At 36.3% G+C, this 16312-nt stretch overlaps 1 protein-coding gene across 7 annotated transcripts in view; it reads right to left on the bottom strand.

The window, feature by feature from the left end:
• Positions 1-16312, bottom strand: part of FNBP1L (formin binding protein 1 like) — a 124586-nt gene that overhangs the window by 32752 nt on the left and 75522 nt on the right. For 6 of the 7 annotated variants that reach the window (XM_086717594.1, XM_086717587.1, XM_086717588.1 and 3 more), the window contains exons 3-5: positions 4388-4441; positions 3029-3176; positions 2187-2249 (exon numbers count right to left, since the gene is read on the bottom strand). In XM_086717594.1, coding sequence (XP_086573720.1) covers positions 2187-2249; positions 3029-3176; positions 4388-4441 — 265 coding nt within the window. Of the gene's footprint in view, positions 1-2186; positions 2250-3028; positions 3177-3433; positions 3665-4387; positions 4442-16312 lie in introns of those variants that run through there. The other variant, XM_086717593.1, reaches the window with a different exon arrangement.

Below are 16312 nucleotides of genomic sequence, written 5' to 3'. Positions count from 1 at the left end.
TAACTGTCTTTTAAACTGTCTTCCTCAATTTTCAATACTCTGTCACTAATTTAGCTTATTTCTCCCAGTTCTTTAAATCTCCTCTCAATAATTTCAAAAATATTAATAATCTTACAATTTCATTTTCTTGATTAAACAAGATGGAGAAGAAATGGGATCCTGCACATATTTCGACAAATTCCACAGAAATTATAATTGTCTCCCTCACTAGACCACAGGCTCCACAAAAATAAGGACTACGTCACTAATCACTTTTTTCACTATTCACTTTTGTACCAGGACTCAGTACATGTCAAGGATGCCTCCAATAAATACGAGTTGAGCTGAACTCACCTTTAATGGTATTGCTAATCAATGTCTTAAAGACATTACTCCCACATTTTGTTTTGATGCTTCTTTCTTGTGACCCCTATAATTTTTGCTTATTAACTGTCAATTATTCTTTTTTTTTTAATTTTAATGTTTATTTATTTTTGAGAGAGAGAGAGATAGAGAAAGACAGAGAGAGACAGACAGAGGGCAAGCAGGGGAGGGGTGCAGAGAGAGGGAGACACAGAATCTGAAGCAGGCTCCACACTCTGAGCTGTCAGTACGGAGCCCAACACGGGGCTCTAACTCATGAACCGCGAATCATGACCTGAGCTGAAGTCGGACACCCAACTGACTGAGCTACCCAGGCATCCCTGTCAATTGTTCTAAAGGCAAGTCAGCACATAACAAAAATAATTTGTGTCAACACAAGTTTTTAAAGGGACCAATGACTCACGAGTGTAGGAGTCTGTTATTATGTGCAAATGAAAACACATACATACTCATTAGGTGGCAGATTCTAAGAATGCTAGTTAAGGTAATTTAAAATTTAATAAATGTAAACACTCCCTAAAAGTCTTGTTAAAACCAATTAGAATGAAAATGAAAACAAAAATGAAAGAGACTATTAATAGAACTAAAAATTCTCAATCAGCACTGGTGCCTAGAATCTTACATCAATGATATTCATACAGTAGAAATTTAACCTAAGGTTTGAATATGTGTTTTTTTAAAAAAACATTTATTGAGAGAGAGAGAGAAACATGTGTGTGTGTAGGGAAGGGGCAGAGAGAGACAGAGACAGAGACAGAGACAGACTCTTAAGCAGGCTCGGTGCTGTCAGCACAGAGCCCGACGCAGGGCTCAATTCCACAAACTGTGAGTTCATGACCTGAGCCAAAATCAAGAGTCGGACGCTTAACCAACTGAGCCATACAGGCACCCCTAAATATGTGGTTTTAAAACAAGAAAAAATGGCCAAAAACACATATATACACGAGGTTTTTTCATCTCAAACTTAAAAGTCCCTTTCCCAACAATTACAAACTAAACTGATTAACATAACATGAAAAACTCCTTTTAGCATAATTTCCAAGGAATACAGTGTCCATAATAAAAATACGCAAGTAAAGAGTAAGCTGCTTGCGAACCTGAGGGTTCAAAAAGAATATTAATCTTGTACTACAGAACATCATTTGGCGGAGAATTTTAAGGAAAGGAGACAACAATGTTCCATGCAGACATATTGTTTTTCAAATGACTGTATGCCAGAATATCTAAGAAAAACCACATTAGCAAGTACCTTTGGAAAGTTTTTATAGTAAATAATTATTGCACTTTTATAATTTTATCTATAAATACTATCAAGTATTTTCTTTCCTATAATTTGAATGGTCTATGACCAGGAGTCCAGTACTAGGAACATTTTCATGATAGAATCACTGAACTGGAAGAAACATTTCACAAATCTAGTCCACAATCTTCAATTTTCATATTCTAAGGATGAAATCAAGAGAAATCATAAAAGGTACAACTACGATCTAAGTCCTCTCAGTCTCTGTCAAATGGTCTTCTAAGATACATCACTATTAATATCCCCATTACTCCTACCCTGTTATCAATAGTTTATAGTAACGACTGCAAAGTCAAAAACTGCTTTCCTAAACATTTACAGATATCTGAAGACCACAGGGTTGGCATAAGTATAGAACCATACAGAAAAAAATAACAAAATGCACATTCTCTTTTTATACCAATGTTAAAAATGAATAAATACATAGAGAAATATTCAACTCAATAGATGTGAAGCATAGGAGAATTTAGGGCTAAACTAGTCTATAAAATTTTATGTTAAGCATGAAGACACTATAACTCACATTATCCATCTGTTTCCAGCACATATCAAGATACTGTTGAGCTTTTCGTCCTTCTTGAAGATGCTGAAGATCATAACCAAAGAAAAAAAAAAAACAAAAAAACAAAAAACAAATAAAACAAACAAAAAATTACATTTAAATACTAAAAGTCTTTAAAAAACCCAAACGCTTTCGCTTAATTTTTTTAAGGTACTAATTATATAACTTGATATCAAGACTTAGGAAGAGATTATTAGTAGAGCAAAACTCTCAAATGCATTTTATAGGTATTATCTGAATACTGTAAGCATAACCTTTAAAACAGATATAATTTCTAGAAAAATACATATGTCTTAATTAAGGGTTGACAAATGTTTTCTATAAAGGGTCAGATATATATCTTAGGTTTTGCAAGCCATGTGGTCTCTGTTACAGATATTCAACTTTTCTGATATAATCAAAAGCAGCCACAGGCAATGCATAAATGAGTAAGTATGGGCCTGTTTCAATAAAACTTTATTTATAGTCACTGAAATTTGAATTTCATACAATTTTCACATACCATGAAATATTCTTTTGATCTTCTTTTCAACTATCCAAAATGTACAAACCATTCTTAGCCCATGGGAACTAAGAAAAACTGGCAGTAAGCTAAATTTGGCACATGGGCTGTAGGTTATCAAATCTTGGTCTTAAATCCAAAAAGGTTACAAATTAGCAAGAGTATCTTAAGATGATTTTGGCTAGAAGAAACTGAGTGAAACAGAAAACCAGTTTATACTGAACAAACATTACTTTGAAAAGCAAAGTAATTATGTGAAAATATTTCATATTATATATAACTGGATAAAAACAATAATTACCATTTTTCTTTCAGTTTTCAGATCATGAGCATATCTCATTAATTCACCATAAACTCTGTGTGCCATTTCTTCTGCTACTACTTCTCGTTGTCCTGCATAGTCATTCAACTCGTTAAGGATGTTAAAAAAGGCTATACACGAGGTAAACCTGACAAAAACATATTAAAAAATGGTGAAATTTCCTTTATTTTCTTTACAAATGTTTTTTGTGAGGTATGGATTCAGCCTGACACTTGACAAATTTTAACATACTCAACCTAACTCTTTCTTCACTACTAACTCCAAATTAACTTTGTATGAAAGAATCCCATATTAAGCTCAAGTTGTATATGTTTGTATACTTTCAAGTAGTCTTAATTTATAAATAAAGGGATATATGGGGTCAAAAAATATTAAGAATACTACCTGCAGGCTCTTTTGACATACTGGAATCTCTTAAGTAGCCAAGTGACTGGCCTGAGCTGGGGTGACTGGCCCACTTGGTTGGATTCCTAGGAATGGCAGCTGAACCTGGTGCAGAGATGATACGCTTGCTCTCGAGGACAGAACCTGCCAATCATACCACTCAAATGCATCTCGATGGCTGATCTACAGAACAATTTTGCTATCAGCTCTGGACACAGCTGCTTGTATGCCTGCCCACATCCTGAATGGAAGTAAAGTGCCATTATAGTTGGCACCAAAAGAGGGGTAAGAAGGGGCAAAAATAAGGGTAAAAAATGTGTGTGGAGAGAAGGAAAGAAACAAAGAGAATTGCTGTACTAAAATGTATAGATCTACTCTGAATACACTGCCAGACTATTCTTTTGGCTGAAGGCAAATAGCTCAGATAGAACTCCGTTAACACTAAACCTAAGAATCCTAACAATTAACAATTATACACAAAGCTGTTTTAAGTCTAGTCTCTTTGTTTCTGCATTTCAGAGCCATCCACATACCCCTGTTTAAGACCAAAAAGCTCATAAGTAATTCCCAAACTTTTATTCAGAGTTCCAAGATTACCCTGACAACCTCATTCCTTTTCATTATCCCTTTAAACCGACCAGCCAAACTATCTTAATACCTCTAAGAGTAAAAGCAAGAATCTAATAAGCTAACAACTACAGAATCAAGTATGGAAAAAATACGAAAGACTAAGTGACTCAAGTGAAGTCCCACATACTTCAACTATTTCAGAAAACTGAGCCCACTGAAATATTCATTCTTATTAAAGTTGTTCCTTCTTCATATAACTGTGATTTAATTAAAACTTTAAAAAATCATTATAAAGGGCTAACAGCATATTTATTTTACTAAATAACACAAATATTAGTATTTTTTAAATTTTAATATGCAATAATAAACAGGTGTAGAATTTACCTTGGCTCTTCATCTTTGGAGGAACGTTTGGGACAGTACTTCTTAACCAGATTTCTATAGGAAGAAAAAAATTTTTTAACGTACAAAATATACTACTACTAAAACTGAAATATTCTCTAAGTTGCCAATTTCATGATATCAAGAATTTAATGATAAAAAACAAGACAGCAGTATAATCATCTACTACCATTAACATATTATCTCTACATTTTGTTCTGAAAATACTGGTATCTGTAAAAGGAAATGTTATTATCTGTGTTTGTATGAGTGTAATCATAATAATAAGGATGATTATGCTAGCAAATAAGCAAAGAGGAGGAAGAGAAGAAACAAAGTACTCAGTGTATGACACTGAGTCACAGCAAAAAGACATGTACTTCAAAGACATACCATCACTATTTTGTTTTGCAAATCAGATATTTTAAAATGAACTAAGATATGAAAACAAATGCTGATTCACTAATAGGATAAAAGAACAGTTGGTCAGCATCCTCCATAATTCTACTTTTATATGAACATCATTATGGGACCCTTCACATTCTCTTTTTTTAAGGCATATTAATTACACTTATACTGCAACTTTCTTTGCCTGCATCTACGTCCATTCTAGACAGTCTCAGACTAACATGCTACCTCATCTCATCTTTGCAAACTCATAAGAAGACTAGAACATGGACTCTGAAGTAACACTATACTACCTGGGTTTGAATCCTGGCTGTTTTGTGTGGCATCTAGTGTCCTTGGATAATTCACTTGCCCAATTTCCTATCAATAGCAATAACAGTACCTACACCCCACAGGGTTATGAAAATTAAAGTGGATAATATTTGTAAAGCATTTAACACAGTGCTTTATACAGTTCTCAAAATATGGTCCATGGACAAGTAAAGCTCCACAGATTGTTTGTGACTAATCCACAAAAAGCTAAGTACACAAGTTGAGAGTAAGTTTATGTCTATTGAATCTAATAATAAAAAAATTGGTGCCTGTATTTTACATGTCTCTTTTTTATGACATTTTTTCTGGCATTAAATTTTTATTGGATTTTACAAAAGCAACAATACACAATGAATTGGAAACTCAAAAAGAAACTAGTTCATCAACACAAATATGATATATACTGCTTTAACCTATAGGCATTTAAAAAATAAATGGCCCTATGGCCTTTCAAATAAATACTTCAAAAGAAGCATTGTTCTAATTATTCTCAAATCATTATCAATTCATTCCATTTAATTCAGCTTATTCATTCTATAATTATCCTCTATATGCTAGGCACTGTGCAAGTTACTGGGAACATTAGAAATGAGAGAATATCCACATTCAAGATTTACATTCCATTGAAAGGAATACAGAAGTATATACCAATAATTACAACATACAACATAATAACTGCTATGATAAAGGTATGCAAAGGATGCTATAATACAAAAGAGGTCTTAACACCCTGAAGAGTCAGGGGAGAGAACAGGCAAGACACTGAGGAGGGTTACATTTACCAAGTTAATTAAAAAACTCATAGTCACCACTGGTTGTAAAACAAGGTACAGGATAAAAGCTTCAGGCCTTACATTTATATACTTGTTTACCAAAAGTTTAATAGAAAGGAGGGGAAGGGGCCCCTGGATGGCTCAGTCTGACTTTGAGTGTCTGACTTTGGCTAGGGTCATGATCTCACAGTTCCTAAGTTCAAGCTCTGCATTGGGCTCTGTGCTGACAGCTCAGAGCCTGGAGCCTGCTTTGGACTCTGTCTCCCTCTCTCTCTGACCCTCACCCCCTCCCTCTCTCTCTCTCTCTCTCTCTCTCCCCCCCCCCCCCCGCCCTTCCTCCCTCCTGCCCTCCTCCTTTCTCTCAAAAAATAAACATTAAAAAATTAAAAAAAAAAAAAAAAAGAAAAGAAAGAAAAAGAAAGGAGTTACCGTAAGATGAAAGAGAACAAAGATCCAGAGCTTCTCTCTTCCATAACACTCACGGCTACAAGTACATACAGTGCAACTCACTCTGGGAATGACCTGAAGACTAGCAGAACACCTCTTCTACAACTAAAGATATACAGAAAAAGCCCATCAAAAAAAGGATAGTAGGGGCAGCGACATAGTCAGGAACCAGATATCACAGGTGCAGAGGTCTTACCTAAGGAGCAAAGGGATGAAGCCCTACATAAAGTACCCTCCCTCTCTGGGGATCTGCACAAGGAAAGCAAGTTTCTGTAGGAAACTTCTCCAGAAATGGAAGCATTGGCAGTTGCCATCTTTCTTTTGTTCCTTCAGCCTACTTGGCCCTCTCCTGGCAGGCACCACCAGTTCTGAAACTCTCCCATCTACTTTGGTAGAACTGTTCACCCAGTCCAGTGTTCCCCTGCAGACCTACCCTATTTAACCTATCTGCTCTGGCAGGTACCCCTCCAAAGCAACTCCTGACCTGGGAAAGGCCAGGGGCCCAGGAGCCCAGCTCCACACCCCCGAGCATGCCTGCTCAGCATGTCACAGTGGAGCCTGGCAGCCAGCTATACCAGGAGCTAACTCCACCACCACCACACTCACAACAGGCCTCTCAGCCAGGAGCACTGTGGCCCAGTCAGAACATGAGGGTGCGAAGAGCCCATACAGGGACTATCCCTGGAGTGCCTGGTTCTGCTGACCAAGGGAAATTGTATTACTTTGGCCCAAAGAATACCTTCTACATAAGGCCACTTGCTTTCAAGACCAGGAGCCACAGGTGACCTATCTAATATATGGAAACCAACAGAGAGACAGACAAAACAAGGAAATAGAGGAATACGATCCAAATGAAAGAAAGACAAAATCTCAGAAAAAGGACTAAATAGAACAGAAATAGGCAATCTACTGGATAAAGAATTCAAAATAATGGTCATAAAGATGCTCACCAGACTTGAGATAAGAATAGATGAATTCAGAATTTAAACAAGGAGTTAAGAAAATATAAAAAACAAATCTATGAGAGCTGAAAAATACAAAACATGAAGTGGAAAATACACTAGAGAAAGCAGAAGAATGAATGAGTAATCTGGAAGACAGAGTAGTGGGACTCATCCTGAAAAGGAATTTTTAAAGAATAGGTTAAAGGGACGCCTGGGCAACATCAAGCATACTAACATTTGCATTATAGGGGTCCCAGATAGAAAAGAGAGAGGACAAAAAAACTTATCTGAAGAATTAATAGCTGAAAATTTCCCTAACTTGGAAAATAAAACAGATATCCATGCCAAGGAAGGAAAGAAAGCCCTAAAGGAGATGAACCCAAAGAGGTCCACAGCAAAACACATAATAATGCAATGTCAAAAATTAAAGAGACAATCTTAAAGCAGCAAGACAAAAGCAAATATTATGTACACAGCAACAATCACCTAAGTCTATCAGCTGATTTCCAGCAGAAATTCTGCAAGCCACAAAGGAGTAGCATGACATTCCAAAAGCCGAAAGGAAAAAAACCAACAACCAAGTATAGTCTACATAGCAAGGTTATCATTCAAAGTGAAGGAAAGATAGTTTCCCAGACAAGCAAAAATTAAAAAACTTTATCACCACTAAACTGACCTTAAAAAAAAGTGCTTTAGGGACTTCTTAAGGTAGAAAAGGCCATAAATAGAAGAAAGTTATGAAAAGAAAAAATTTCACCAGGAAAAGCAAATATATGGTGAAAGTATTAGATCACTCATAAAACTAGTATGATGGTTAAAGACAAAAGCAGTAAAATCAATTTTGTTTACAATAATTAGTTAAGGGATACACAAAATAAAAAGATATAAAATGTACCATCAAATATATAAAACAAAAGTGCTTTAAGAATGTGTTTGAACTTAAGTGACCATCAATTTAAAATAGACTGCTATATACATAGCATGTTATATATTGAACCTCATGGTAACCACAAACCTAAAACAAGTAACAGATACACAAAAAAACAAAGAGAAAAGAACCCAAGCCTAACACTAAAAAAAGTCATCGGGGGCGCCTGGGTGGCTCAGTCTGTTAAGCAGCTGACTTCGGCTCAGGTCATAATCTCAGTTTGTGAGTTCAAGCCCCAGGTCAGACTCTGTGCTGACAGCTCCGAGCCTGGAGCCTGCTTCGGATTCTGTGTGTGTGTCTCTCTCTGACCCTCCCCTGCTCACACTCCGTGTGTGTGTGTGTGTGTGTGTGTGTGTGTGTGTGTGTGTGTCTGTCTCAAAAATAAACATTAAAAAAAAATTTTTTAAGAAGTCATCAAATCACAAGGGAGAAAAGCAAAGAAAAAAGACTAGAAGAACTACAAAAACAACTAGAAAATCGTTAACAAAATAGCAATCAGTAAATATTAATAATGATTTTAAAGGTAAATGAACATTTAATGCTCCAATCAAAAAACGTAAATACTCCAATCAAAGTAACTAGGTAACTGAATAGATAAAAAAACAAGACCCATCTATATGCTGCGTACAAGGGACTCACTTCAGACCTAAAGATACATACAGACTGAAAGTAAAGGGATGGAAAAAGATATTCCAGGCAAATGGAAACAATAACAAAAGCTGAGACAGCAATACTTACATCAAACAAAACAGACTTTAAAACAAAGATGGGCGTTACTTAATGTAAAGAGATTAACCCAATAAGAGAATACAACAACTGTAAATATCTATGCACCCAACAGAGAAGCATCTAAATATATAAGCCAAATATTAACAGACATAAAGGGAGAAATTGATGGTAATACAGTAAAAGTAGGGAACTTTGACACCCACTTACATCAACAGATGACAACACAGGTATATGCAAAATCTATAAGGAAACTTTGGCTTTCAATGACACATCAGAACACATGCACCTAACAGATATATACAGAACATTCTACCCAAAAAGAACAGAATACAGTCTTTTCAAGTACAAATGGAACAGGCTCCAGGATAAATAACATTTAGACCACAAAACAAGTCTCAATAAATTTAAAAACACTGACATCACATCAAGCATCTTTTCTGACCACAACAGTATGAAACTAGAAAATCAATCACAAGAAAAAAACTGGAAAAAACAAAAACATATGGAGGCTGAACAATATGCAAGTAAATAACCAATGGGTCAACAAATAAATTGAAGAGAAAATAATGAAATATCTTGAGACAAACAAAAATGTAAACTCGACAATGAAAATCTTTGGGACACAGCAAAGGCAGATCTCAGAGGAAAGTATAATGATATAAGACTTCCTCAAGCAATAAAAAAATCTCAAACAATCTAACCTTACATCTAAAGGAACTAGAAAAAAAAAAAAACCACACAGGGGCACCTAGGTGGCTCAGTCGGTTAAGCATCTGACTTTGGCTGGGGTGGTAATCTCCTGGTTAGTGAGTTCGGGGCCCACGTCAGGCTCTGTGCTGACAGCTCAGAGCCTGGAGCCTGCTTTAGATTCTCTGTATTACTCTCTCTCTACCCCTCCCTGACTTGTGCTCTCTGTCTCAAAAATAAATAAACGTTAAAAAAATAAAAACAAAGAAACAAACAATAAATCATTACCCAGACTCAACTAGAAAAAAAGAGAGGACTCAAATAAATAAAATCAGAAATGAAAGAGGAGAGACGTTAAAACCAACACCACAAATATACAAAGATTATAAGAGACTACTATGGAAACTTATATACTAACAAATTGGACAACCTAGAAGTAATGGATAAATTCCCAGAAAAATACAATTTTCACGAATGTATCAGGAAGAAAGAAAATCTGAATACACTAAATACTAGTAATGAAACTGAATCAGAAAAACAAACAAACCTCAGTGCACCTGTGTGGCTCAGTCACTTAAGCATCTGACTTGGGCTCAGGTCATAATTTCATGGTTTGTGAGTTTGAGCCCCGCTATCAGGCTCTGCACTGACAGCTCAGAGCCTGCTTCAGATCCTCTGTCTCCCTCTTTCTGCTCCCCCGGTCCCGCCTATGTCTGCATGCTCTCTCTCAAAAATAAATAAATATTCTAAAAAAAGTTTTTAAAAAAACATTCAACACAATTAAGTGGGATTTATTACTGGAATGCAAGAATGGCTTAAATCCATAAATCAATCAATGTGAATGTAGCACATTAACAAAACAAAGAATAAAAATCATATGATAATCTCAACAGATGCAGGAAAAGAATTCAGCATTCATTCATGATAAAAACTCTCAAAAAGGTAGGTATACAGGGAACATTCCTCAACATAATAAAGTCCATATATGACAAGCCAACAGCTAACACCACACTCAATGGTGAAAAGCTGAAAGCTTTTCCTCTAAGATCAGGAACGAGACAAAGATGATCACTCTTTCCACTTTCAATTAACATAATACTACAAGTTCTAGCCATAGCAATCAGAAAAGAAAAAGAAATAAAAAGCATCCATATTTTTAAGGAATAAGTAAAATGTTACTATTGACAGATGACACAATACCATATAAAGTCTTAAAGACTCCACCAAAAACAATAAATGAACTAAGAATAAATGAATTCAGTAAAATCGCAGGATACAAAATTAATATACTGTTGTGTTTCTATAAACTAATGACAAAATGGCACAATGAGAAATTAATCCCATTTACAAATGCATCAAAAAGAATAAATATCTAGGAATAAATTTAAACAAAGAGGTGAAAGACCTGTACTCTGAAAACCATAAAACGATGAAAGAAATAAAAGATGGCACAAATAAATGGAAAGATATTTCATGCTCAATTGGAAGAATTATATTGTTAAAATGTCCATACTACCCAAAGCAATCTACACATTCAAAGCAATCCCTATCAAAACACCATTTTTTCACAGAACTATAACAAATAATCCTACAATTTGTATGGAACCACAAAAAGACCCTGAATAGCCAAAGTAAACTTGAGAAAGAACAAAACTGGAGATATCACAATCCCAGATTTCAAAGTACACCACAAAGCCTCAGTATTCAAAACAGTATGGTACTGGCACAAATACAGACACATGGATCAACAGAACAGAATAGAGAGCCCAGAAATAAATCCATGCCTTTATGGTCAATTTATCTTTGACAAAGAAGGCAAGAATATATAATAGGGAAAAGCCAGTCTCTTCAATAAATGACGCTGGGAAAACTGAACAGATGTGTGCAAAGGAATGAAATGGAACTTAATTATACCATACACAAAATAAACTCAAAATAGATTAAAGACCTGAAATTATAAAACTCCTAACAGGAAAAAAACATGGGCAGTAAAGTCTTGGACATTGGTCTTGGCATTACATTTTTACATCTCTCTCTTCAGCCAAAGGCAACAAAAGCAAAAATAAATAATTGGGACTACATAAAACTAAAAGCTTTTTTCACAGCAAAAGAAACCATCAACAAAACGAAAAGGCAACCTACTAAATGGAAGATATGTGCAAATGATATATCCAATGGGAGTTAATATCTAAAATACATAAAAAAAACTCATACAACTCAACACCAAAAGAACAATCTCATTAAAAATAGCTATAGTTATCTGAATAGACATTTTTCCAAAGACATACAGATGGCCAACAGAAACATCAAAGAATGTTCAACCTCACTAACCATCAAGGAAACGAAAAGCAAAACAACCTCACATTTTTCAGAATGGCTAGTATCAAAATAACAAGAAACAAGTGCTGGTGAGGATGTGGGGAAAAGGGAACCCTTGTGCCCCTATGTTGGTGGACATGTAAATTGGTGCAGCCTCCAGCCTCTATGGAAAACAGCATGGAAGTTCCTCAAAAATTTAAAGATAGAAATACCACATGACCCAGTAATTTCACTTCTGGATATTTCTCCAAAGAAAATGAAAATACTAATTCAGGAAGATATATGCACTTGTATATTTATCGCAGAATTATTTAAATAGTGAAGATACAGAAGCAACCTAAGTATCCATCAATAGATGAATATATAAAGAAGATGTGGGACACAGACACACACTCACCCACACAAGAATATTACTCAGCCATAAAAAAAAAAACAAAAAAACAAAAAATTTGCCATTTGCAACAATATGAATGGACCTAATGAATATTATGTTAAGTGAAATATGTCAGACAGAGAAAAATAAATGCCATACGATTTCACTTCTGTGTGGTGGACCATAAAAAAAATAAAATAAAATAAAATAAAAAAAAAAAACTGAAAGAGTTATAAATACAAAGAACAAAAACTGGTGATTACCAGAGAGGAGAAGATAAGGGAGATGGGTGAAATAGGTACGAGAGGTTAAGAGGTACAAACTTCCAGTTATAAAATAAGTCAACCATAGGGATTTAAAGTACAGCATAGTCAATACAGTCAATTATAGTGCAATAAGTGATGACAGATGGTAACTACACTTATCATAGTAAGCACTGTATGATTTATATAAATGTTTAAATCATTATGTTGTACGCCTGAAACTCATAACATGTCAACTATATTACAATTAAAAATAAATGTCTTAGGGGTACCTGGGTGGCTCAGTCTGTTAAGAGTCTGAATCTTCATTTCATCTCAGGTCATGATCTCACGGTTATAAGATTGGGCTTCGCACTGGGCCTGAAGCCTGCTTAATATTCTCTCTCTCTCCCTCTGCCCCTCCCCTACTCACACGCAAGCACTCTCTCAAAAGTGAAATAAGTATATTAAAAAAATGTTTTTAAAGCTTTACTAACATTTACCACACCACGCTAGTACATATACATTAGTTATTAATAATTGTGCACACACACATGTTCAAGCAATTTCTACAGGTAAGGAATAAAAAGTTCAGAGACTGCTGGCCTAGAGATATCAAATATATAAAATGCTTTTCCATAACATAATATGGTAAAAGAACAATAGAAGGCTCTATAGAGGAGCTTCCCCAGAGGAGAAAGGTTGAAATTTGATTCCCTGATATGCCCTGAAAAGGTAAACAAGAATTAGACAACTGGAAAGCCCAGGGGGAATTCTAAATAGAGAAGACCTAATGAGCAAAGGCAAGGAAAAGAAAAATACTATAGCATTTATGAAGAACTACAAATGGGTTCATTGTTGCTGGAACATCAACTGTGAACCAAAAATGGTAATTAGTGAGGTGGAGCAGCAGAGGCCCTTCTACATCATATTAAGGAAATCCAACCATACACCCTTAACCATTGGTTCTTAGTCAAAGTTATCTGAAACACCACCCAAAATCGTTTTTGTGGATGAATTAATTTATTAACTCAAACATCAGCGAATCTATGTGCTACCCATTGATTATTTCAGGTACCATATCAACAGAAAGAATGATGAATCATAGCTACCACACCAGTTAATTGTATATGACCTAGAGTCTTTCTAAGAGAGAACTCAAGGGGCGCCTGGGTGGCGCAGTCGGTTAAGCGTCCGACTTCAGCCAGGTCACGATCTCGCGGTCCGTGAGTTCGAGCCCCGCGTCGGGCTCTGGGCTGATGGCTCAGAGCCTGGAGCCTGTTTCCCATTCTGTGTCTCCCTCTCTCTCTGCCCCTCCCCCGTTCATGCTCTGTCTCTCTCTGTCCCAAAAATAAATAAATGTTAAAAAAAAAAAAAAAAAAAAAAAGAGAGAACTCAAAAAGGAAGATGGGGAAGCGATGGGAATAATTCAGTTAATTAGAACAGACAAATACACAAAGACAGAAAGTAGATGAGTGGTTGCTAGGGCCAGAGGGAGGGGTGAATGGAGAATGACTGCTGATGGGTACGGGGATTTCTTTTTGCAATGATAAAAATATTCTAACATTAAATATTGGTGACAGTTTGACAACTCTGTGAGTATACTAAAAACCACTGAATTGTATACATTAAAAGGGTGAAATCTTATGGTATGTAAATGATATCTCAATAAAGCTGTTATAGGAGGAGGAATGTCTATTGGATAGCAGTCCATCTGCCACAGGTATGTACATCAAAGAGAGATAACAGCACTGATACCAAAAATATTTAATTTAGCAATTACAAGGTAACTAATTTATGAGCACATTGATTAAGATAACTACAGTCTAGGGGTGCCTGGGTGGTTCAGTCAGTTAAGCGTCCAACTCTTGATTTTGACTCAGGTCACGATCTCTCCATTCGTGGGTTCAAATCTTGCATCAGGCTCCGTGCTGAAAGTGTGGAGCCTGCTTGGAATTCTCCCTCTCTCTCTCTCTCTCTCCACGCCCCCCCCCCACCTGCTCTCATGCTCTCTCTCAAAATAAACAAACTTAAAAAAAAAAAAAAAAAGAAACATAACTACACAGTCTCCAACATATAAATGTGTTGTATTCTAGAAATTATTCATTTTCATTCATTCATTCATTCATTCATTCATTCATTCCTATAAGACAGAGAGAGAGAATGAATGGGGGAGGAGCAGAGGGAGAGGGAGAGGGAGAGGGAGAGGGAGAAAGAGGATTTTAAGGAGGCTTCAAGCCCAGCAGGGAGCCGAACACAAAGCTGGATCTCACGACTGTGACCGAGATCATAACCTGAGCCAAAATCAAGAGTTGGATGCTTAACTGACTAAGCCACCCAGGAGCTCCTAGAAATTACTTTTTTTTTTTTAATGTTTGTTTATTTTTGATAGAGCACAAGCAGGGGAGGGGCAGAGACAGAGAGGGAGACATAAAATCTGAATCAGGCTCCATGCTCCAAGTGTCAGCACACAGCCTGACTTTGGGCTTGAACCCACAAACCAGGAGATCATGACCTGAGCCAAAGTCAGACACTTAACCAACTGAACCACCCAGGTGCCCCTAGAAATTACTTTTAAAGTCAGTGATTTTCAACCACGAATCCATGAATTACTTTAAACAAAAATAAGCCAAACTTGGGCAAAAAACATTTCAAAGAGCAAGTAGTTTCAAACTCTGAACACATTTTTGTATATCAACATTTTAAGCACTATTTAGAATTCCAGGCTATAGAGGGCATTAACTGTTTTGCCTATCTGCATCACTGACTACCCTTTATTTTCTAACAGCTTGTGACAGATATATTTCTGCTCATCAAAAAAAAACACGTGATTTTATACATTTCCCAGCGACCCCCCCCCCCCCCGCAGTTAGGCAAGACCCCGTGACTAATTCTGTATCATGGGCCATAAGCTCTGTGTAACTACCAGACTAAAGCACTGACAACTTGTGCATAACCCTAAGGGCTCTCCCATTCCCTGCTGAAGCAACTGTGGAGGCTCCATGCAGAGATGGAAGATGAAAATAGTCTGGATTTTGAGTTATCACATGGGCTACCCTAGAGAGTTATCACTTGAACTTGTAGTCAACTTTGCATGAGCAAGAAATAAGATCTGCTGTGTAAAACCCCTGGGATGTGGAGTTACTACTTCAGTACCGCCTAGCATATCCAAAACTACAGCTCTTTCAATGTCACATCTATGTAGTTATGGTGCTGCTGGCCACATGCTATGGTCTAGAAATATTTATTTGATCCAGCCTCATTATTCCAGGCTAACAAAAGTCAATCTTAAAATTTCTGTTGTACTTCTTGGGAAAACATGTCTCTCTCTGCTGAAGCTAAACCGATAGGATATAATCTTAGATTTACCATGTGAGAAGAGACTATTTGGGAATTAAACCAACCAACAGAGAGGAAAGCAAAACCAAGAGAAGAGAATTCTTAACATTTTCCTGAGTATCCAGATCCCTGAACTTTTCAGTCACATTAATAAATTCCAATCTGAGTTGGGCTTCTGTCTCTTAAAATAATTATGGCTACCAGAGGTTACCCATAAAAGCCGTAACACAGCTTAAACATAGCATAAAAAACATTAATTTAAACTCTAGCTCCTGGGGGCACCTGGAGGGCTTGGTCAGTCAGTTAAGCGTCCGACTTCAGCTCAGGTCATGATCTCACAGTTTGTGAGTTCGGAATCTGTGTCTCCCTCTCTTTTTGCCCCTCTCCCGCTCATACTCTTTCTCTCTCTCAAAAATAAACAAACATT

The sequence above is a fragment of the Puma concolor genome, chromosome C1 (assembly GCF_028749965.1).
Source record: "Puma concolor isolate L17-30 chromosome C1, mPumCon1.1.hap2, whole genome shotgun sequence".
Classification (NCBI taxonomy): domain Eukaryota; kingdom Metazoa; phylum Chordata; class Mammalia; order Carnivora; family Felidae; genus Puma; species Puma concolor.
Note: the sequence above shows the minus strand (reverse complement) of the source record. Positions and strands in the feature narration are given on the sequence as shown.